Source organism: Rattus norvegicus, chromosome 9 (genome assembly GCF_021556685.1).
Source record: "Rattus norvegicus strain SHRSP/BbbUtx chromosome 9, alternate assembly SHRSP_T2T, whole genome shotgun sequence".
Lineage (NCBI taxonomy): Eukaryota > Metazoa > Chordata > Mammalia > Rodentia > Muridae > Rattus > Rattus norvegicus.
The window spans coordinates 18,562,665-18,586,849 of record NC_141542.1 but is presented as its reverse complement, the minus strand read 5'-3'; the positions used below and the strand labels follow the sequence as shown (position 1 = coordinate 18,586,849).

Here is a 24,185-nt window from a genome sequence, read left to right as displayed (position 1 = left end):
TGTTACTCCCTTTCCCGGTTTCCGGGCAAACATCCCCCTCCTCCCTCCCCTACTTTATGGGTGTTGCCCTCCCCATCCTCCCCCCCTTGCCACCCTCCCCCCAACAATCTAGTTCACTGGGGGTTCAGTCTTAGCAGGACCCAGGGCTTCTCCTTCCACTGGTGCTCTTACTAGGATATTCATTGCTACCTATGAGGTCAGAGTCCAGGGTCAGTCCATGTATAGTCTTTAGGTAGTGGCTTAATCTCTGGAGGCTCTGGTTGCTTGGCATTGTTGTACATATGGGGTCTTGAGCCCCTTCAAGCTCTTCCAGTCCTTTCTCTGATTCCTTCAACGGGGGTCCTATTCTCAATTCAGTGGTTTGCTGCTGGCATATGCCTCTGTGTTTGCTGTATTCTGGCTGTGTCTCTCGGGAGAGATCTACACCCTGCTCCTGTCGGCCTGCACTTCTTTGCTTCATCCATCTTGTCTAATTGGATGGCTGTATATGTATGGGCCATATGTGGGGCAGGCTCTGAATGGGTGTTCCTTCTGTGTCTGTTTTAATCTTTGCCTCTCTATTCCCTGCCAAGGGTATTCTTGTTCCCCTTTTAAAGAAGGAGTGAAGCATTCACATTTTGATCATCCGTCTTGAGTTTCATTTGTTCTAGGCATCTAGGCTAATTCAAGCATTTGGGCTAATAGCCACTTATCAATGAGTGCATACCATGTGTGTTTTTCTGTGATTGGGTTACCTCACTCAGGATGATATTTTCCAGTTCCGACCATTTGCCTACGAATTTCATGAAGTCATTGTTTTTGATAGCTGAGTAATATTCCATTGTGTAGATGTACCACATTTTCTGTATCCATTCCTCTGTTGAGGGCATCTGGGTTCTTTCCAGCTTCTGGCTATTATAAATAAGGCTGCAATGAACATAGTGGGCACGTGTCTTTTTTATATGTTGGGGCATCTTTTGGGTATATGCCCAAGAGAGGTATAGCTGGATCCTCAGGCAGTTCAATGTCCAATTTTCTGAGGAACCTCCAGACTGATTTCCAGAATGGTTGTACCAGTCTGCAATCCCACCAACAATGGAGGAGTGTACCTCTTTCTCCGCATCCTCACCGGCATCTGCTGTGACCTGAGTTTTTGATCTTAGCCATTCTCACTGGTGTGAGGTGAAATCTCAGGGTTGTTTTGATTTGCATTTCCCTTATGACTAAAGATGTTGAACATTTCTTTAGGTGTTTCTCAGACATTCGGCATCCCTCAGCTGTGAATTCTTTGTTTAGCTCTGAACCCCATTTTTTAATAGGGTTATTTGTCTCCCTGCGGTCTAACTTCTTGAGTTCTTTGTATATTTTGGATATAAGGCCTCTATCTGTTGTAGGATTGGTAAAGATCTTTTCCCAATCTGTTGGTTGCCATTTTGTCCTAACCACAGTGTCCTTTGCCTTACAGAAGCTTTGCAGTTTTATGAGATCCCATTTGTCGATTCTTGATCTTAGAGCATAAGCCATTGGTGTTTTGTTCAGGAAATTTTTTCCAGAGCCCATGTGTTCCAGATGCTTCCCTAGTTTTTCTTCTATTAGTTTGAGTGTGTCTGGCTTGATGTGGAGATGCTTGATCCACTTGGACTTAAGCTTTGTACAGGGTGATAAGCATGGATCTATCTGCATTCTTCTACATGTTGCCCTCCAGTTGAACCAGCACCATTTTCTGAAAATGCTATCTTTTTTCCATTTGATGGTTTTGGCTTCTTTGTCAAAAATCAAGTGCCCATAGGTGTGTGGGATTATTTCTGGGTGTTCAATTCTGTTCCATTGGTCTATCTGTCTGTCTCTGTACCAATACCATGCAGTTTTTATCACTATTGCTCTGTAATACTGCTTGAGTTCAGGGATAGTGATTCCCCCTGAAGTCCTTTTATACTGAGGATAGTTTTAGCTATCCTGGGTTTTTTGTTATTCCAGATGAATTTGCAAATTGTTCTGTCTAACTCTTTGAAGAATTGGATTGGTATTTTGATGGGGATTGCATTGAATCTGTAGATCGCTTTTGGTAAAATGGCCATTTTTACTATATTAATCCTGCCAATCCATGAGCATGGGAGATCTTTCCATCTTCTGAGGACTTCTTCAATTTCTTTCTTCAGAGTCTTGAAGTTCTTATTGTACAGATCTTTTACTTGCTTAGTTAACGTCACACCGAGGTACTTTATATTATTTGGGTCTATTATGAAGGGTGTCGTTTCCCTGATTTCTTTCTCGGCTTTTTTCTGTTTTGTGTAGAGGAAGGCTACAGATTTATTTGAGTTAATTTTATACCCAGCCACTTTGCTGAAGTTATTTATCAGCTTTAGTAGTTCTCTGGTGGAACTTTTGGGATCACTTAAATATACTATCATATCATCTGCAAATAGTGATATTTTGACTTCTTCTTTTCCAATCTGTATCCCCTTGACCTCCTTTTGTTTTCTGATTGCTCTGGCTAGAACTTCAACAACTGTATTGAATAAGTAGGGAGAGAGTAGGCAGCCTTGTCTAGTCCCTGATTTGAGTGGTATTGCTTCAAGTTTCTCTCCATTTAGTTTAATGTTAGCAATTGGTTTGCTGTATATGGCTTTTATTATGCTTAGGTATGGGCCTTGAATTCCTATTCTTTCCAGGACTTTTATCATGAAGGGTTCCTGCGTATTCTTGCTGGCGAGAGACAGCGCGGGACAGAGTCACCACACCCGGGATAAGAACACAGAAGCCACAGATGACAATGCCAAATGGACTCCCTCCTGAAATTATGGACCCATTAAAATTGAGGTTTAGCCTAACCTTAGGCCATTCCACTCACTGCCCATCTGCCTGAGTTTTATGTTTGCTCCGAGTAAAAGATCAGAGTGTAGCGCCAAATATCCTCATGATTGGACTTGGAAATTCAGGAAGAATGATATTGGAGAAGGGATGGCCATGTGGTTACAATGTGGTAACTAGTTTCTGACCAGGAACCTCATCCTTAGCCAATGGGGACTTCAAGGCCAGGCCTCCTGCTTGTTCCAGTACAGGCTAAGACTTCAGGGTCAGGCCAGCTCCTGAGCCCCACACAGGGCTGCCTGCATGCCCTTGTGACTGCATTAGAGCCAGAGTGCTCTCTGCCCAATCCCCTTCTCTCCTCTTTGTCACAGCCATTGTCCCCAAGAGCACTTGTCAAATACCTTTATATATCTATCTCAGTCTCAAAGTCAGGTTCCCAGAGAATCAATCCCTGTAGCTGACCATGAATGAGGATTCACTGTGTGTGTGTGTATATATATATAATGTTTTAGAACACAGAATGGGGATTCTTGGTGAAAGCTTCATGGACATGTATGTTTGCTAGATCTCTTTGCACTGGGATCTTTCCACATGACTTAGATATCCTTGCCATGGGGTCATTACCCGTCACCTTGCCATTTCACTTTTGTTTTTCTTTTCGATGCTACTGCTGTTTGACATAAGATCCAAGGATGAACTTCCATAATGGGTTATGGTTTCAGACTTGATTTACAGCCATGTGGCCCTCCGGTTGCTTCCTTTTGATCCTAGAGGTTGGTTAATCTTTCCAGCAAGGCTTCCAGTACTTGATAGGATTGTGCTACATGCTGTCAGAGCAGAGATATACAGAATTTATATGCTGGCCTTCCTCTGATGATGCTTACCCTTGACTAGTCCTCAAACAGGGCAGCGTTTGGATAAAAAAACACTGCAACAAAGAAATCATATATGTGGGTCTACCCCTGGCTCTGTGAGAAATGAAAGAGGAATATGTCTTGGCTTACTGGTAGTCTTATCCCAAGTCTAGGGAAGGGGACTCCCAGAGATCACGAAGCCTTCTCCTCATCCATCGTAGTCTGTATAGCCTGTGGCTTTCATTTGGTCGGTGTGATGACCTTAAAATGTTTTAGGTATTTCTGCCATGTTATGTCTGAATTATTTTTAATATTGCTGTGACCCTTTTCTAGCTTCTAGATGTAGATACATTAACTGATTAGAAGGTTTTATTTTTAAAGATTTATTTATTTATGTACATGAACACTCTGCGAGTGTGCCTGCATGTCAGAAGAGAGCTTCAGACAGAAGAGGGCATTGGATCCCACTACAGATAGTTGTTGGTCACCATGTGGTTGCTGGGAATTGAACTTGGGAGCACTGGAGAAGCAGCGCTCTTAACCACCAAGCCATCTCTCCAGCCTGATAAAAAAGATTTTAAATTTCATTCTTTTCGTGATTGTTTGCATCTTTCTTCTTGAGAACACTGTGATGGAATGTCCAAATGGTAATTAGTGGCGGTTGGTAGAAGGAGCCATATGTGTGATGCTGCCATATGTGTGAGGGGCTGGCAACAAGGTGCAGACCCAAGACCATGGCCCCCTGCCCTGAGGCTCCCCTGCTGGATGTGGGCTCTCAGCCCCATCAGGATGCCTTCAGGTGAGGACAGCAGGTGGTGGCTTGCACCCTGCTGAGCCGGCCTAGGACAGTGGCAACCACAATCGCCATGTCCAAGCCTCAAGCCTGGGGCAGCTGGAAGCTCCAGAGGCGATGGCCGCGGTTAGGTCACGGTGGGCCTGGGGGCCGCAGACGCCACCCCGGCCTCCGCCGAGCCCTGAGAGGGGACTGACTGGCCTGAGCGGAGCCCGGAGCTCCACACCACGCGCCTCCCCGTGTCGCGCCTCCCGGTGTTCCTGCACCCCGGAGTGGGCACACGTGTCCTTCCCACCCCGCCGTAGGACCGCGCCCGAGCCGGGCCTCAGGGCACGCGGAGCTCGTGGGTGAGCGCGGGGCCTGAGGGGACCGGGCGCGCGCGTTATATTTGGCGCACGCAGCAGCGCGTGTGCCTGGGCGAGTTTTCCTTCCGCGGGTGCCGGCAGCCAGGGCGCCGCCGCCCAAGCTGACTCCTCTCTCTCCCTCTCCGACCCCGGCAGGGCCCAGAGGTGATTCTGCCTGCACGATGTCCTCCTTCCTGTAGACGAGCTCTTAGCAGGCGCCACGTCGCGAACAAAAAGAGAAAAGAAAAAAAAGAAAAGAAAAATCAGAAGAAGCTGACAGAGAAGGGGGAGGTAACGGGGTTAGGGGTCACCTCGGCCACGGGAGGGCGCGCTAAGACAGCGGCGGTGTTTCCAAGGGCGACTCCACCAAGCAGTTTCCAGGGAAGAAGCCGAGGCTAGTCCTGCCTGGGGAACTGGAGGCCTGGCGCCCGCGCGGACCCCTGCCCGACCTCCGGTCTGGTCCCCAGGGACAGCAAGCCTCAAGGAGGGCGGGCTGCACCTTAAGAGCAGCATCATCAAGGTAGGTAGGAGACCAGCGCCAGTCCTTAGGCTCCTTCTGGGCCCCCCCACCCCCGCCCTGGGAAAGCAGTGGCAGAAGGAGGCAATGCAAAGTGAGCCCATTGGGTAGGGGAAGGGAGGGTTCAGGGATGGATGGAGAGTTGAAGCAGGGATTGGAAAGCCTATGGCATTGGGAAAGAGTGTAGAGGTGCTCTGGAGTGTGCATGAGAGCTGTGCTCTGACATCCCCAGAGCAACTTGGGGCTGTCACACCTCTCCAGATGACTTGGAATTAAATGGCCTGTACCTGCCAGGGCAGGACAGGCATTTCAGAGGCAGCTTAGCCTGGTGGCACACTCCCTGTAATGTTTCCATTGTATGTTAAAGGACAGGGATCATGGGAAAATATTTCCTTAAAACCTCAGGCAGTGAATGTATTATTTAATAGATTTCTTCTGTTCTACTTTGTAATTGGTTGCCCCTTGCAAGAGATTGTATTTGGAGGATGTAAAATACCCTCCTTCAATTACTCGTAGAAAGGGAACATAAACAGAGATTTCCTCTTTTTTAGCCTCCAAAGCTCTGAGAGATTACACTTCTGCATAATTTAATTCTTTCCTACCTGCTATGAGCAGGCCTCCAGATCAGCAAGTTCCTTTGGAATGGTTTTGCTTGTTTTTGTTTATTTTCCATGGTGCTGATTAGAAAGCCATGAATTGTTTTGTGAATTTTAAATTTCAAGGGTGGCACCCAGAGTTTATGGTGGTTTCCTTCACACATTGCAGTGTAGTTGCAGCATAAAAAAATGCTTCTTGTGACAAGAACTGGAAAAAGAAAGTTGATGAGCTAAGAAAAGTAGAGCCTTGAGCCAGATCAAACATTTGGCTTCCTCAAATATGGAGCAAGCATGGAATGTGGCTTTTTCAGAATCGAGGGGGTTTTTAGGATAGGGCAGTGAATGCTGTCTGGGGCTAACCGTCCCTTGTGTGGCTGACAACCCTTAGGAGAAGGTCAGAATGTGCCAACAGCACAGAGTGGGCACTGGTGGTGTTTGAACTCAGAAGTGCTCAGGAACTGTGAAAGTTTCTCTGTTATCACCCTGGAGCCATCTAGTGAAATAGACCACTGTGATGCTGTGTAAGAGGCCATTGTGAGGGCTGGAGAGATGGCTCAGTGGGTAAGAGCACCAAGTGTTCTTCCAGAGGTCCTGAGTTCAAATGCCAGCAACCACATGGTGGCTCACAACCATCTGTAAGGAGTACTGATGCCCTCTTCGGTTGTGTCTGAAGACAGCTGCATTGTCTCACATATAAATAAATAAATCTTACAAAAGATTGTCATCTACTGCAGTTTCTATGTGGACAGGGCACAGTTGAAGGGCTTAAAGATCAAGTACATTGCCTGTCTTTAAAGATCAAGTGTATCACCTAACATTCAAACCAAGAAATGTAGTGTCTTTTTTGCTGCTTGTGTAGCTTTTAGTGATGTATCTTTTCTCCTATTATGTCGTTTGTTTCCATGATAGTTGTTTTCAAGTATATATGATTATCGCTCCTATTTGCAGAGCTATTCAATATTTTCATTGGTTAAATATTTGTGGTGAATTTACATTGTGATATCAGTAAAATGCTATGTGAAAATTTTACAGAATATACCGGTTTGGGTAATTGTAATAACCTTTCCCCTCAAGTGGTGGCCTGTTTTCACATTGAAAAGACTGGAATTCATTACCATCCATAGCAGGATTGATAGGGAAGCACAATGGACAGCGACAGTGTTGTTCCCTTTGACAGTTGTGGGAGCTAATGCTCTTTGACATAAGATCCAAGGATGAACTTCCATAATGGGCTATGGTTTCAGACTTGATTTACAGCCATGTGGCCATTGGGTTGCTTCCATTTGATCTTGGAGGTTGATTAATCTTTCCAGCAAGGCTTCCAGTACTTGATAGGACTGTGCTACATGCTGTCAGAGCAGAGATATACAGAATTTATATGCTGTCCTTCCACTGACGGTGCTTACCTTTGCCAAGTCCTCAAAAAGGGCAGCGCTTGGAAAAATACACTGCAGGCAAAGAAATCATATATGTGGGTCTACCCCTGGCTCTGTGAGAAATGAAAGAGGAATATGTCTTGGCTTACTGGTAGTCTTATCCCAAGGCTAGGGAAGGGGACTCCCAGAGAGCACTAAGCCTTCTCCTCATCCATCATAGTCTGTATAGCCTGTGGCTTTCATTTGGTCGGTGTGGTGACCTTAAAATGTTCTAGGTATTTCTGCCATGTTCTGTCTCTATACCTAGACATGACCTCAGGTGTACAGTCACATTGGGAACATAAAAAGCCTTGCACCTGAATTGTGAGATTCAATGTGTGTTATATTTAAAATACCACAATAAATGAGTGACCATTGCTACAGTAAATATTATTAGGGGGTTTCTAACCCACCGTAGATCATTTAGTTCCCAAATAAAAGACACAAAACTTTTAGATTTATAATAAGCCTTAAAGCATTAGAGCTGGGCAGACATCAACCCTCTGTGCTATTTTTTCTGCTTCCCTGTCCATAACCCCGAGGTACTGCTTGCCATGCTCTGCCTGGACCACTCCTGTTCTGACAGGCTGGCCCTCATGGCAATACACTCACGATCCACCTACCCTATGGGGTGGTGTCTCCTTCCTTCTCCTCCCATGTCCTTTCTCTCTCCTCGTGGACCCTGCCTGAGTCCCCAGGCCCAGGGAAACTTTGCTCTGTCCCCTCTCTTCTGCACAGCCCTTGTTGTAAGGATTCTATTAACCAATCAGGGATAACATAGGAGGCAAAAAAAAATCTGGTATACATGAGGATCTCCTTGTGTTGGAGCAACCAGGCTTTAGGGTACAGAATTTAGCATTTGAATATACAGCAGCACAGACCAACCCATTATATGCCGATCTACTTTGTAGTTGGACTCAAAGCTTGGCTCTCACACCCGTTAGATGTTCAACCCTGGAGAAGTTATTTTACCTTTGTGTGACTCAGTTCCCTTATCTGCACAGTGAGGATGATAACGAGTGTTTAATTCACTGAGTTGTCTTTGGGACTGATGAGTCAATATATTTAGTAGTTAAGTAGTGGCTATCATTGCCAACGTTTTCCCAAGTCACTTCTAGGAGGTCAACTGACTCCTAGGTGAGTCTTTGGTTACACTGCTTCAGTTTTCTGTGGCTACACTGTTCAAATGGCATCCACTGGTCACACATGGCTATTTGAGATGAACTAAACTTAGAACTAAAATCTGCATCTTTAGTCACATCAGGCAAACCAGGAGGCAAACAGCCAGCCAGAATCCATAGCCAGAAACACTGCAGATATAGAATATTTCTATCATCTACAAATTTCTCATGGACAGCAGTGGTCTAGGTTCTTGGTGTCTGGTTTTTCCTTCAGGGAGAATTACTTGCTGTACTAATATCCAACGGTTTATTTTTAAAGCAACGTTACCAAAATATGACTTACTCACCCCCAAATTAATCCAGTTCAAGTCTACTATGCAATGGTTCCCCATAAATCTACCCGAGTTCGTCGCTAGACCACGGAACAAAAGAACAAGAGTGTATGCAGTTATGTAAAATGGTATGCAACAGTATTGACCACTGCATAATTATACTGCACTACTTTTGAATTCTTCAAAATTCAGGCCTTTTATTGATAGTTGTACAAAAATACATTATCCTAGAGTTGAGAAAATATTATACAGAATTTCATCTGGACTTTATATTTCATTGAGACTTTAATATTTTTGCATCTTTTGCCAGTATCTTTAGATTCTTTGTAAGAGTTTATTTTGTGGATTTTTTTGCAGATCTGGTCACTATTTGATGCCATTTCAATGTTCTCAGGATTTTGATGAAAATAATACCACAATGATAAAGTGATACTCATTTTCTTGAGCCATCTACATATGTATATACACACATATGAGAAGTTATGTATACATATTTCTATGCTATACTGTGTAGAATACAATTCTATTATACGTCAACATATACAGTTTGCTCAATATGATTTCTGTGAATGTTATCAGTCATGGGGAAATAATAAGAGCCTGAATAAACATGGACAATATTTGCAGAATGCACATAAAATTGAAGATGGTATATAAGCAAAAGTGTGAAGTATATCACTTACACTTTCATATCGAATGCACTTTAAAATTTTTAATAGATTAAAAAAATTTAAATCATCTTTACCCAGTTTCATTTTTTTTTCACAATGTATCTCCTGGATGATTTGAAATATATATGCTGCTCAAGATCCTTTAAACAACAGTAACCTAATGCCTTAAATTTGTTTCTGATATTTCTATTCACTTGATCACTGTTCAATAATTGTACCAAGTTGATAGCTGTAATTTTTTATGACTTTAAGAATGTAAATTTCATGTGTGTGTATACACTTTTGATCCTAACTCTTTGGAGGCATAGGCAGGTGGGTCTCTTTTTTGAGTCAACCTGGTCTACATAGGAAAACCCTATCTTAAAAAAAATCAATCAATAAATAGGCAAGTAAAAAAAGAATTTAAAACACTTGAAATTAATATGAACACAACCACATCTTTAATAACAATTGATTTTTTTATTGCAGATAATTCATATAATCCATTCACAAAATGTTATATAGTGTCATATGGGAACTCAATTTCATCGTAAAATAAACCTGCTCTTCTCTTTTCATTGGTTGCTCTTAGTTAACATTTTCATACACATATATAATTTATTCTGATTATTCTCTCCCCCACATCGTCTCATCCCCTCCCCTATGACTTAAACTTATACAGTCTTCTAAATTTAGGCTTTCCAAATTTAGGATTTCTCTTTTACTTATTATACATTCCTTTACTTTTCCACCTACATTTTATGATATCTTAATAAGAAACCCATTCTATCATTGGCATTATCTCAGTGTTTGGTAGGAGACATTCACATTCTTCAGTAGCTTGTCATCAGTGCAAGAAATGATGTCGAGGTCTCTCTCTTTCTCTCTCTCTCTCTCTCTCTCTCTCTCTCTCTGTCTCTGTCTCTCTCTGGCGCTGGCTCTCTGTCTCTGTCTCCCTCTCTGTCTTTCTCTGTCTCTCTGTCTCTCTCTCCATCCCCTCCCCAATTGTTTTGTTTTCTAATACAAGGTCTCACACTTTAGTCTAGCCTTGAACTCAAGGCAATCCACCTACCTCAGCCTTCTGAGTTTTGGGATTCCAGGCATACACCATCTTGCCCAATGAATTTTGTGACTCTCGTACATCCCTTTACCATTTCTGAATTATTTTTAATATTGCTGTGACCCTTTTCTAGCTTCTAGATGTAGATACATTAACTGATTAGAAGGTTTTATTTTTAAAGATTTATTTATTTATGTACATGAGCACTCTGTTTGCGAGTGTGCCTGCATGTCAGAAGAGAACTTCAGACAGAAGAGGGCATTGGATCCCACTACAGATAGTTGTAGGTCACCATGTAGTTGCTGGGAATTGAACTTGAGAGCACTGGAGAAGCAGCGCTCTTAACCACCAAGCCATCTCTCCAGCCTGATAAAAAAGATTTTAAATTTCATTCTTTTCGTGTTTGTTTGCATCTTTCTTCTTGAGAACACTGTGATGGAATGTCCAAATGGTAATTAGTGGCGGTTGGTAGAAGGAGCCATATGTGTGATGCTGCCATATATGTGAGGGGCTGGCAACAAGGTGCAGACCCAAGACCATGGCCCTGTGCCCTGAGGCTCTCCTGCTGGATGTGGGCTCTCAGGATGCCTTCAGGTGAGGACAGCAGGTGGTGGCTTGCGCCCTGCTGAGCCAGCCTAGGAGAGTGGCAACCACAATCGCCATGCCCAAGCCTCCAGCCTGGGGCAGCTGGGAGCTCCTGAGGCTATGGCCACAGTTAGGTCACGCTGGGCCTGGGGGCCGCAGAAGCCGCCCTGTGCCTCCTCAGAGCCCTGAGAGGGGACTGACCCGCCTGGACGGAGCCCGGAGCTCCGCACCACAGGCCTCCCGGTGTCGCCCCTCGCCCTGTTGTCTGCCCCACGGAGTGGGCACACGTGTCCTTCCCACCCCGCCGTTCGACCGCGCCCGAGCCGGGCCTCAGGGCACGCGGAGCTCGTGGGTGAGCGCGGGGACTGAGGGGGCGGGGCGCGCGCGTTATATTTGGCGCCCGCAGCAGCGCGTGTGCCTGGGCGAGTTTTCCTTCCGCAGGCGCTGGCAGCCGGGGCGCCGCGGCCCAAGCTGACTCCTCTCTCTCCCTCTCGGACCCCGGCAGGGCCCAGAGGTGATTCTGCCTGCACGATGTCCTCCTTCCTGGAGACGAGCTCTTCGCAGGCGCCAGGTCGCGAACAAAAAGAGAAAGAAAAAAAGAAAAGAAAAAGCAGAAGAAGAGACCAGGGAAGGGGACCTTAGCGGCTTTGGGGGTCAGCTCCGCCTGGGGCAGGCGCGCTATGACAGTGGTGGGGTTTCCAACAGAGACTGCAGCCTCGCAGTGTCCAGGGAAGAAGCCCAGGCCAGCCCTGCCAGGGGACCTCGAGGCCTGGCGCTTGCCCGGACCCCTAGCCGGACCTCGGTCTGGTCCCCAGGGACAGCAAGCAGCAAGCAGGGCGGGCTGCACCGCCAGAGCAGCAGAATCAAGGTAGGTAGGAGACCCATGTCCCTCCTTGGCTGGTTCTGGCCCTGCCCCCCCGCCCCCCTTCCCCCTGTCCTGGGAAAGCAGTGGCAGAAGGAGGCAATGCAAAGTGAGCCCATTGGGTAGGGGAAGGGAGGGTTCAGGGATGTATGGAGAGCTGAAGCAGGGATTGGAAAGCCCATGGCATTGGGAAAGAGTGGAGAGGTAATCTGGAGTGTGCTGTTAAAGGACTGGGATCGTGGGCAAATATTTTCTTAAAACCTCAGGCAATGAATGTATTATTTAATAGATTTCTTCTGATCTACTTTGAAATTGGTTGCCCCTTGCAAGAGATTGTATTTGGAAGATGTAAAATACCCTCCTTCAATTACTCGGGAAAAGGGAACATAAACAGAGATTTCCTCTTTTTTAGCCTCCAAAGCTCTGAGAGATTACAGTTCTGCATAATTTAATTCTTTCCTACCTGCTATGAGCAGGCCTCCAGATCAGCAAGTTCCTTTGGAATGGTTTTGCTTGTTTTTGTTTATTTTTCATGGTGCTGATTAGAAAGCCATGAATTGTTTTGTGAATTTTAAATTTCAAGAGGTGACACCCAGAGTTGATGTTGGTTTTCTTCACACATTGCAGTGTAGTTGCAGCATAAAAAAAATACTTCTTGTGACAAGAAGTGGAAAAAGAAAGTTGATGAGCTAAGAAAAGAAGAGCCTTGAGCCGGATCAACATTTGGCTTCCTCAAATATGGAGCAAGCATGGAATGTGGCTTTTTCAGAATCGAGGGGGTTTTTAGGATTGGGCAGTGAGTGCTGTGTGGTGCTAACCTGTCCCTTTTGTGGCTGACAACCCTTAGGAGAAGGTCAGAATGTGCCAACAGCACAGAGTTGGCACTGGTGGTGTTTGAACTCAGAAGTGCTCAGGAACTGTGAAAGTTTCTCTGTTATCACCCTGGAGCCATCTAGTGAAATAGACCACTGTGATGCTGTGTAAGAGGCCATTGTGAAGGCTGGAGAGATGGCTCAGTGGGTAAGAGCACCAAGTGTTCTTCCAGAGGTCCTGAGTTCAAATGCCAGCAACCACATGGTGGCTCACAACCATCTGTAAGGAGTACTGATGCCCTCTTCTGGTGTGTCTGAAGACAGCTGCATTGTCTCACATATAAATAAATAAATCTTACAAAAGATTGTCATCTACTGCAGTTTCTATGTGGACAGGGCACAGTTGAAGGGATTAAAGATCAAGTATATTGCCTGTCTTTAAAGATCAAGTGTATCATCTAACTTTTAAACCAAGAAATGTAGTGTCTTTTTTGCTGCTTGTGTAGCTTTTAGTGATGTATCTTTTCTCCTAGTACGTCCTTTGTTTCCATAATAGTTGATTTCAAGTATATATGATTATCGCTCCTATTTGCAGAGCTATTCAATATTTTCATTGGTTAAATATTTGTGGTGAATTTACATTGTGATATCAGTAAAATGCTATGTGAAAATTTTACAGAATATACCGGTTTGGGTAATTTTAATAACCTTTGCCCTCAAGTGGTGGCCTGTTTTCACATTGAAAAGACTGGAATTCATTACCATCCATAAAAGGATTGATAGGGAAGCACAATGGACAGCAACAGTGTTGTTCCCTTTGACAGTTGTGGGAGCCAAGAAAGAAGTGTGACTTGCTTTTTGTGATTTACCAAATCAAGACTCAGTATCATTAGTATAGAAGCCCATGGAAAAAATGATGAAGTTTTCAGAAATCACCAGTTGAAGAAATGGTGGTGGTCTTGCTTATATTGAATTCTGAGTTTCAAAGTTATGTTTCATTTTTCTTTATTCCTTAATGAGGCTTTTTATTAAGTTTTTTAATCACCATTACACACTTAGATGCACAGTGCTAGGATCGTAGTAGGTGCTCATTAAATCACTGATCATTGGGGAGGAGGAATGATAAGAAAGTATGTATTTTCTGTAAGTTCTGTTAGTTTTGGGAACAGGTGGTTTTAGGTTTACCATCATACTTTGGTATCTTGTCCCACATAAGACAACCTGACAGAACCCCCTTTCTGGCCATTATGTTCAACTTATTTTTCTCTTAATCATTCTTGAAAATCATGGAAGTAGTGTGGAAAATTGATTGTACCTGCAGTATAGCAAAAAAGCCCAGTCTAGATAGGAAGCAGTTATGTTTCTCCATGAGCTGATGTCTTAAAACATCTAGATTTTAGGAATTTGGTGTTGTGTTTTCAAACATACATCTTACAGCATACAGATAACATCGTGATAGAATAAAGGAATCTTTTGATTTACCACCAAATTCCCTAAAGCAATGACTACTGCACAGCTCTCTTGGCCATATGAATAGCCGAAATTATATTTCACTCTTTTAAAGAAATAATGAAAGCACTTAAGGTTAAAGAGGAGCCCATGGGAAAAGTTTGCTGTGGTGTTTCTCTTTGGTTTCTTGTGCTCTTTCTAGAGAATGACTTTAAGAAGTCAGGGCGACGGGTCAGGTGGTCAGTGTGGTCAGGCAGTCATGAGCAGATGGTTAAGCAATGTGCTAGGGCCCCATAGGCCAGTGAGCCCAGCTGAGAAGCAGAGTCTAGCCAGTGAGCCTAACTGAATAGCAGAGGCTAGACAGTGAACCTGACTGAAGAACAGAGGCTAGCCAGTGAGCCAAGCTGAAGAGCAGAGGCTAGCCAGTGAACCTAGCTGAAGAGCAGAGGCTAGCCAGTGAACCTGACTGAAGAGCAGAGGCTAGCCAGTGAGCCCAGCTGAAAAGCAGAGTCTAGGCAGTGAGCCAGGCTGAAGAGCACAGGCTAGCCTGTGAGTCTGACTGAAGAGCAGAGGCTAGCCAGTGAGCCAGGCTGAAGAGCAGAGGCTAGCCAGTGAGCCTGACTGAAGAGCAGAGGCTAGTCAGTGAGCCTAACTGAAGAGCAGAGGCTAGCCAGTGAGCCTGACTGAAGAGCAGAGGCTAGCCAGGGAACCTGACTGAAGAGCAGAGGGTAGACAGTGAGCCTGACTGAAGAGCACAGGCTAGCCAGTGAGCCTGACTGAAGAGCAGAGGCTAGCCAGTGAGGCTGACTGAAGAACAGAGGCTAGCCAGTGAGCCTGACTGAAGAGCACAGGTTAGCCAGTGAGCCAGGCTGAAGAGCAGAAGCTAGCCCGTGACCCTGACTGAAGAGCAGAGGCTAGCCAGTGAGCCAGGCTGAAGAGCAGAGGCTAGCCAGTGAGCCTGACTGAAGAGCAGAGGCTAGCCAGTGAGCCTGACTGAAGAGCACAGGCTAGCCAGTGAGCCAGGCTGAAGACTGAAGAGTAGTGATTTTAACCTTTATTTATAAGTTCTTCCGTTTTCCTAGAATTTCTACAAAGGTTTGCCGCCATAAAGATTGACTTATAAGGTTCTCCTTGCTCTCTTCTTCTTATCTCCTTTCGTCTTGCTCTTATGACACAATAATTCCCTTACTCTCAATGCCTTACTCTCAACGCTATGCCTTTACTTCTAAGTTCTTCTTGAGTTCTGTTCTATTCAGTTCAGTTCTGTCTAAAAAGCTTTCTCTCTCTTTGTCCTCAGCATTTGTATATCTTTCTGAACACAGTATCACATGGTGAAAAGTTCACCACAAGTTTGCACAGGAATTCGAATCATAAGTTGGATAATCAGTTTACGACAGAGAATGTTTACATGCATATCCATGAAGAGTAATCATCAGGATAAACTGTCACCATCTGTCACTGGCTCTGCATGTTCATGGAGAGTTAAAAGCTGTAATTTTTATGAGAAAAGAATAAGTGAAATTGCCTATAGGCAAATCCAGTCAATTATTTACGTTCAGTCCTTGCACCTATAGTAAATCATTAGTTCTCTTTTAATGAACTTTTGTTAATTGGTTTATACCTTCTTAGAATGGGTTCTAATTTGTAGATGCCTGCTTGGTATTGCAGAAGCAATTCACTTGTGAAAGTTTAAGAAGGAAGAGTTCTCAATGCAATTTTGATTACCAGAGAAAACATAATAGCTGTCCCATTATAAAGGAGCTTAAAATTACTAATCTAATTTTAGGAATTCTTATGGAACCATCATAAGAATTAAGAAATCATCTATTTGTCTGTACATCATCAGGCCAAGACAATACATCTTCGTTGCTCTGTGGTGATCTGCTCAAAAGAGTGGGGTAAAGAGGATGACAAATACAGAGGCAGATACTTGCAGCCAACAATTCAGCTGAGAGCAGGGTCCCCAATGGAGGAGTAAGAGAAAGGATTGAGGGAGCTGAAGGGGTTTACAGTGCCATAAGAACAACACTAAGAAACACCCAGAGTTCCCAGGACTGAAACCACCATCCAAAGAGTACACATGGACAGACCCATGGCTACAGCTGCATATGTAGAAGAGGATGGCCTTCTTGGGCACAAATGGGAGGAGAAGCCCTTGGTCTTGTCAAGGCTTGATGCCCCAGTGTAGAGGAAACCAGAACAGGGAGGCAGATAGGCCTGGGTGTTTGGGTGGGTGTGGTAACACCCTCACAGTAGAAGGGGGAGGGGTTTTATAAGGGGTTTTGTGGAAACCAGGAAAATGGATAACATTCGAAATGTAACAAAAGCCCTCTCTGGGGAAGGGACAGCGGATAAGCTGCTCTGAGCCCCTACTTCCCTGCTGCCTCCCATTGATCGCGACTGTGGTGCATGGTGTCAGCCTGGGACTCTCCATGGGCTGCTGCTGGCACTGGTCCTGGCGTTCATGCCAAGAGCATGATGAGCAAGGAGCACATGGTTTTTCCCGATTCAGAGCAGGGCGAGTGGCAACCAGAGAATAAGCACAGCTTCCTGTACGATCATGAGGTCTTCCTGGGCAAGGAGGACTCCAAGACCTTTGATAGCTAATCCTGGACGAGAGCAGGAGAGGCTGGGGAAAATTGTTGATCCAATTGACAGTGATGAAGGCAGCCTTGTTACTACTGAGGACCTGAAAGTTTGGATCAAACAGGTACAGAAAAGATACATCAACCAAAATGTGGATAACTCTGGAAGGATTATGATAGGGACATAGATGAAAAATCTCCTGGGAAGAATACAAGCAGGCTACCTATGGCTACTACCTGGGAAACCTTGCTGAATTCCAAGATAGCTCTGATCATCACAACTTTAAAAAGTTGCCTCCACGAGATGAGAGGAGGTTTAAGGCCTTGACGGTGACCTGACAGCTACTCAGGACGGGTTCATTGCTTTTCTGCACTAAGAGGATTTAGAACATATGAAGGAGATTGTAGTTCTGGAAACGCTGGAGAATATCGACAAGAACGGGGATGGTTTTGTGGACGAGTATGAGTACATTGTGGACATCTTTTTCTCACGAGGACAATTGCCCTGAGACCGACTGGGTTTTGTCTGGGGAGCAGTTCAATGATTTCCCAGATCTGAACAAGGATGGGAAACTGGATTAGGATGAGATTCACCATTGGATCCTCCCTCAGGACTATGACCATGCACAGGCTGAGGCCCAGCATCTGGTGTATGAGTCAGATAAAAACAAGGATGAGATGCTGACCAAGGAGGAGATTCTAGACAACTGGACCATGTTTGTGAGAAGCCATGCCACCAATTACAGGGAAGATCTTACCAAAAATCATGATGATCTTTGAAAGAAACTCATCCTCATGTGGCCAACAGTCACATGCTTTCTATTCTGGCTGATTGCTATATTTGTCAAGTATATAGCAGTTGTGTCCCTAAACAATAAGAAACCTTTCTAAAGCTCAAAAAAATCATGCATTACACCACAAACAATAATAGTAGGAGACTTAAACACGCCACTTTCATCAATGGACAGATCAGGGAAACAGAAATTAAACAGAGACACAGAAAGACTAACAGGTTATGAAACAAATGGATTTAACATATATTTATAGAACACTCCACCCTAAAACCAAAGGATATACCTTCTTCTCAGCATCCCATTGTGCCTTCTCCCAAATTGACCATATAATCGGTCACAAAACCGGCCTCAACAGATACAGGAAGATAGAAATAATCCCATGCATCCTATCAAAAAACCACGGACTAAGGCTGCTGATCAATAACAACAAATAAGACAGAAAGCCCACATATACATGGAAGTTGAAGTCAATGACAACTTGGTCATTGGAGACATAAGAAAGAAATTAAAGACTTCTTAGAATTTAATGAAAATGAAGATACAACATACCCAAACTTATGGGACACAATAAAAGCAGCGCTAAGAGGAAAACTCATAGCTCTGTATGCCTGCAAAAAGAAACAGGAGAGATCATATGTCAGCAGCTTGACAGCACACCTAAAAGCTCTAGAAAAAATTAAATAAACCCTAGAGGAGTAGAAGGCAGGAAATAATCAAACACAGGGCTGAAATCAAACAAGAAGAAACAAAACCGAGTATCAAAAGAATCAGCAAACCCAGGAGCTGGTTCTTTGAGAAAATCAACAAGATACATAAACGCTTAGCCATATTAACCAGAGGTCACAGAGAGTGTATCCAAATTAATAAAATCAGAAATAAAAGGGAGACATAACAACAAAATCTGAAGAAATTAAAAAGATCATCAGATCCTACTACAAAAACATATATTCAACAAAACTGGAAAATGTGGAGGAAATGGACAATTTTCTATACAGATACCAGGTACCACAGTTAAATCAGGAACAAATAAACCATCGAAACAACCCCATAACTCATAAAGACATAGAAACTGCTATTAAACATCTCCCATCCAAAAAGTGCCCAGGACCAGATGGATTTAGTGCAGAATTCTATCAGACCTTCATAGAAGACTTCATACCAATACTGTCCAAACTATTCCGCAAAATAGAAACAGACAGAGCACTGCCGAACTCCCTCTATGAAGCCACAATTACTCTTATACCTAAACCACACAAGGATACAACAAAGATAGAGAAATTCAGACCTATTTGATTTACGAATATTGATCAAAAATGCTCAATAAAATTCTTGCACACTGAATCCAAGAACACATCCAAACAATCATCCATCATGGTCAAGTAGGCCTCATGGCAAGGATGCAGGGATGGTTTAATATACGGAAGTCCATCAACAAAATTCATCATATAAACAAAGTCAAAACCACATGATCATTTCATTAGATGCTGAGAAATCATTTGACAAAATTCATTACCCTTTCATTAATAAAGTCCTGGAAAGATCAGGAATTGAAGGCCTGAATCTAAATATAGGAAAATGCAAAATACATCAAACCTGTACCTAACATCAAACTAAACTTAGAATATTGAAGGAATCCCACTAAAATCAGGGACTACACAAGGCTGCCCACTCTTTCCCTACTTAAGTACAATATGGTACTTAACGTCCTAGCCATAGCAATCAAACAATGAAAGTAGGTCAAAGGGAAAAAAGTTAGAAGGGATGAAGTCAAAACACTAATATTTGAAGATGATATGATAGTCTACTTAAGCAACACCAAAATTCCACCAGAGAACTACTTAACCTGATCAACAACTTCAGCAAACTGTCCGAGTATAAAATTAACCCAAACAATTCAGTAGTCTTCCTCTACTCAAAGGGTAAACAGGCTGAGAAAGAAATTAGGGAAATGACACCCTTCACAACAGTCCCAAATAATATAAAATAACTTGCTGTTACTTGAACCAAGCAAGTAAAAAATCTGTATGACAAGAACTTCAAATCTCTGAAGAAATTGAAGAAGGTCTCAGAAGATTGAAAGATCTCCCATGCTCATAGATTGGCAGGATGAATATGGTAAAAAATGACCATTTTGTCAAAGGCAATCTACAGATTCAATGCCATCACCAACAATATTCCTACATAATTCTTTATAAAGGTAGAAAGTGCAATTTGCCGTCATTTGGTTAACATAAAACCCAGGATAGCAAAACTATACTCAACAATAAAAGAACTTCTGGGGGAATCACCATCTCTGACCTCAAGCAGTATTACAGAGCAATAGTTTGTATGGTATTGGCATACAGACAGGCAGCTCAGTGGAACATAATTGAAGACACAGAAAATAACCCACACACCTATGGTCATTTGATCTTTGACAAAGGAGGTAAAACATCCAATGGAAGAAAGATAGTATTTTTAACAAATGGTGCTGATTCAACTGGAGGTCAACATGTAGAAGAATGCAAGTTGACCCATTCTTATTACCCTGTACAAAGCTTAAGTCCAAGTGGATCAAGGACCTCCACATCAAACCAGATACACTAAAAGTAATGGATAAGAAGTAGGGAAGAGTCTAGAAGACATGAGCACTAAGGAAAATTTCCTGAACAAAATACCAATGGCTTATGCTTTAGGATCAAGAATCGACAAATGGGGCCTCATAAAACTGAAAAGCTTCTGTAAGGCAAAGGACAGTGTCATTAGGACAAAAAGGCAACCCAGAGATTGGGAAAAAATCTTTACCAATCCTGCATCGGATGGAGGGCTAATATCCAAAGTATACACAAAACATAAGAAGTTAGAGTACAGAGAGCCAAACACCCCTGTTAATAAATGGGGTTCGGAGCTAAAGAAAACATTCTCAGCTGAGAAATATAGAATAGCTGAAAAGCACCTAAAGAAATGCTCAATATCCTTAGTCATCAGGGAAATGCAAATCAAAACAACCCTAAGAATCCACCTCACACCAGTCAGGATGTCTAAGAACAAAAAATCAGGTGACAACAGACGCTGGCGAGGCTGTGGAGAAAGAGGAACACTCGTCCATTGTTGCTGGGATTGCAAACTGATACAAGAACTCTGGAAATCAGTCTGAACGTTCCTGGAAAATTGGACATTGCACTACCTGAGCACACAGCTATACCTGTCCTGGGCATATACTCAAAAGATGCTCCAACATACAACAACACATATGATCCACTATGTTCATAGCAGCCTTATTCATAATAGCCAGAAGCTGGAATGAACCCAGATGCCCTTCAACAGAGGAATTTATTCGAAAAATGTGGTACATCTACACAATGGAGTACCACTCAGCTATCAAAAACAATGACTACGTTCAATTCATAGGCAAATGGAAAGAACTAGAAAATATCATCCACAGTGAGGTAATCCAATCACAGAAAAGCACACTTGATATGCTCTTGGGAGCGATGGCCTTGAAGCCCTCCATTATTGATGTTATTATTATGGTTAACATTAAGTATGACTGGGTTCATGGAAAATCCCCAGCCAGCTGCAGAAGACTAATACAAATGTGGTGGTCAAGATGAATAATCATATGATAACGTGTAACGTTAAGATACCCAATGTGATGACCTGTAACCTTTCTGAAAAACCAACATCCTGCTGACTAATAGATATTACAAACCTGTGAGTTTTCTGACAACCTGTCAACATCAGCGGATTCCCTGACCACATGAATATTGTGTCCTTGGCGTGGGTAAATTTTCTTACTTCTCTCCTCTCTCTGTTACCCTTTTTATGGTACAAATTCAGCCTTGGGGAAAAATAAAATTATCACCTTGATATGACTCTTGTCTTGGCGTCCTTCTTCGCGTCTCTTGTCCCCCATTCTCTTCCAGGTACTCAGCACCCCTCATTGACAATATGCACTCATTGATAAGTGGATATTGACCAAAACCTCAAATTACCCAAGATGCAATCTACAGATCTCAGGAAACTCAAGAAGAAGGATGACCAAAGTGCAGATGTTCCCACTCCTTAAAATGGGGAACAAAAATATCCATAAGAGGGGATATGGAGGCCAAATCTAAAGCAGAGACCGAAGGAACAGCCATTCAGAGTCTGCCCCACATGTGGCCCATATATATACAGCCACCAAAACTAGGTAAGATTGATGAAGCTAAAAAGTGCTGACTGAAAGGGACAGAATATGCATCTCCCCTGAGAGACACATCCAGAGCATGTCAAATAAAGAGGTCATTGCTGGCAGTAAACTACTGAACTGAGAACAAGACGCCCTTTATGGGAATGAGAGGAAGGATTCAAAGAGCTGAAGGGCTTGCAACCCCATAAGAACAGCAATGCCAACCAAATAAACCACTAGCAAAAGAATATACATGGACTGACCCAGGGGTCCAACTGCATATGTAGGAGAAAATATCCTTGTTGGGGCACCTGTGGAAGGGGAAGCCCTTGTTCTTAACAAGTTTGGACCCTGAGTGCAGGGAAATGTCCGGGAAGGGATTTCTAAGGGGCATGGATTGGGGGACCATACATATGGGAGAGGGCACGGCAGGGGGGCTTATGTACCAAAAGCTGGGAAAGGGAATAACGTTTGAATAAAACATATATATATATTAAAAAAACTGAAATTTAAAAAAATGATACTAGTACCAAAAAATAATCAAAAAAATGTGAATAAGAAAGATCTTTTAGGTTTTGGAAAAAGATGAATGCCAGGTATTTGAAAAACTGTATGACCATGTAAACACTTTAATATACTTGAGAAATTTTTTACATGTTAATGAACTGCATCTTTTTCTTAAATAGTGAATGGAAATCCAGTCCCTTCCTGGCTGTGAGGCTAGGGATCCAGATGTAGTGGAATTCATTATTTGTTGGTCCTGAACCTTTGAGTCTGCTTCTAACTCAGCTTATGCCAAGGAAACTAGGCCAAGATGATATCTAAGCCATTGACTAAACTATCTAGACTAACAATTACAGGTGAAATTCCACCTTGTAAATGGCACGATAGGAATAAAAGATACCTTTAAGGATTTAAAAAAGATGAAATGTACCCAAAAAAATCCAATAAAAAAGTTTAAAATAAAAATAACTTAGGAAATACAAAATACTGGGGTGCCATTCCACAATCATGATGTGTTTCTTCTGTGATAGCTTACAGGTTAATTTACTTCTCTATAACTGTTTTCTTATTTCAAAGTACGTAATGGCATCATCTGTGGAGTGATGGTGAGAACAAAAGCTTTGCCGAACTTGAATAATCGATCCCTCCTGAGCATGTGCTTAACATTCTAAGCACAGGGAAATTTCCTGAGGGGATTAAAAAGCAAAATCCAAACATAAAACAGGAACAAAAATGATGTAAAAACATTCTGCATGCTGGGTATGAAGGCATGTTGCAACTTTAATCAGCTTTGTAGGTATTTCTAATGAACACACAAGAAACAAAAATCCCATGACAGTCCTAGCAGTTGCATCCAACAAAGGAGAGCTGTGAGGTAGTGCGTGCTGCTTCTTTCCCCAGATACCCCTGGGCCTCAGGCCTGCACCCAGTGAGCTGGACCAAGAGCAGCCTGGTTGAAATTCCTGCTGCCATGGCAGGATTCTGCAGGAACATTTCCCTTTGACAACAAGGAACCTGTGTGGAGGAGACTTCTTGGTGAGTCCTCAAGGACTCTATGTGTCCTATTCTACAGGGAGAAGCCCTGCCAGGTCTTTGGCAAGGCCAGCCAGTTGTATGGGGAAGTCTCTGGTCCTGTGGCAGAGGGCGAGGAATGGCAGAAAGAATGGCAGCTCCACTGAGAGCAAAGGCTACCCCTTCTAGGCCTATGACCTCCTAATTAATTTATCTTGTCACCTGATGCCCTATTCACATTTTCTTACTATCATACAACTGTGATCTTGATGAGCAGCTGGGCTCTTGTTTTCTTAATCAGTTCTTTGTTGTCACAGACCTTTTTAACTTACTCCAGGCCCTGAGACTTATTCATACCTTCTGTATGCAGTAGGACCCTTGGTGGGACTGTCATCTCAAAAATAGAAGGTTCAGTAATCCAAAAGATTGGACTCCAGTTTTCCTCAGGCCAGGAAAGGAGTCAGTCACCATTACTAAAAGAGCAAGGGAAATATTACATAGGAAAAACAAGTGGCTTAATCAGAAGAAAAGATCCTCAATTTCTAAGGCGCGCACATCTGCACCCCTCTCTTCTGAGCTTTGTATAGTGATGTTGTATAACTCCAGATGGGAGTAAAAGGCAGAGTTCTTCCAGGAAAAGTCAGACATGATTTTCACTCTTACATCTCTGAGGTGGGGTGGCATTATAGCACACATTCATGTTGAATTATTATAACACCTATGATAAGAGGACAGAATCCATATATCACAATGCCAAATGGACTCCCTCCTGAACGTATGGACCCATTAAAATTGAGGTTCAACCTGAACTCAGGCCATTCCACTCCCTTACCATCCTCCTGATTCTTATGTTTGCTACAAGTAAAAGATCTTGGTGCAGTACCCAATATTCTCATGCCTAGACTTGACTATTCAGGAAGAATGATAATGGAGAAGGGATGGCTATGTGGTTACAATGTAG

At 43.2% G+C, this 24,185-nt stretch overlaps 1 protein-coding gene across 12 annotated transcripts in view; it reads left to right on the top strand.

Moving 5' to 3' along the window:
- Nucleotides 1–4,666: 4,666 nt before the first annotated feature.
- The window catches only part of LOC148003388 (disks large homolog 5-like), a 28,558-nt gene continuing 9,039 nt past the window's right edge, over nucleotides 4,667–24,185 (top strand). For 2 of the 12 annotated variants that reach the window (XM_087568564.1, XM_087568565.1), the window contains exon 1: nucleotides 4,887–5,301. Coding sequence is in view for 2 of the 12 variants with exons in the window: in XM_087568561.1 (XP_087424687.1) it covers nucleotides 11,738–11,925 (188 nt within the window). In the remaining 10 variants the exon portion in view is untranslated. Of the gene's footprint in view, nucleotides 4,785–4,886; nucleotides 5,302–11,550; nucleotides 11,926–21,464; nucleotides 21,731–23,113; nucleotides 23,249–24,185 lie in introns of those variants that run through there. The other 10 variants (XM_087568561.1, XM_087568558.1, XM_087568567.1 and 7 more) reach the window with 9 other exon arrangements.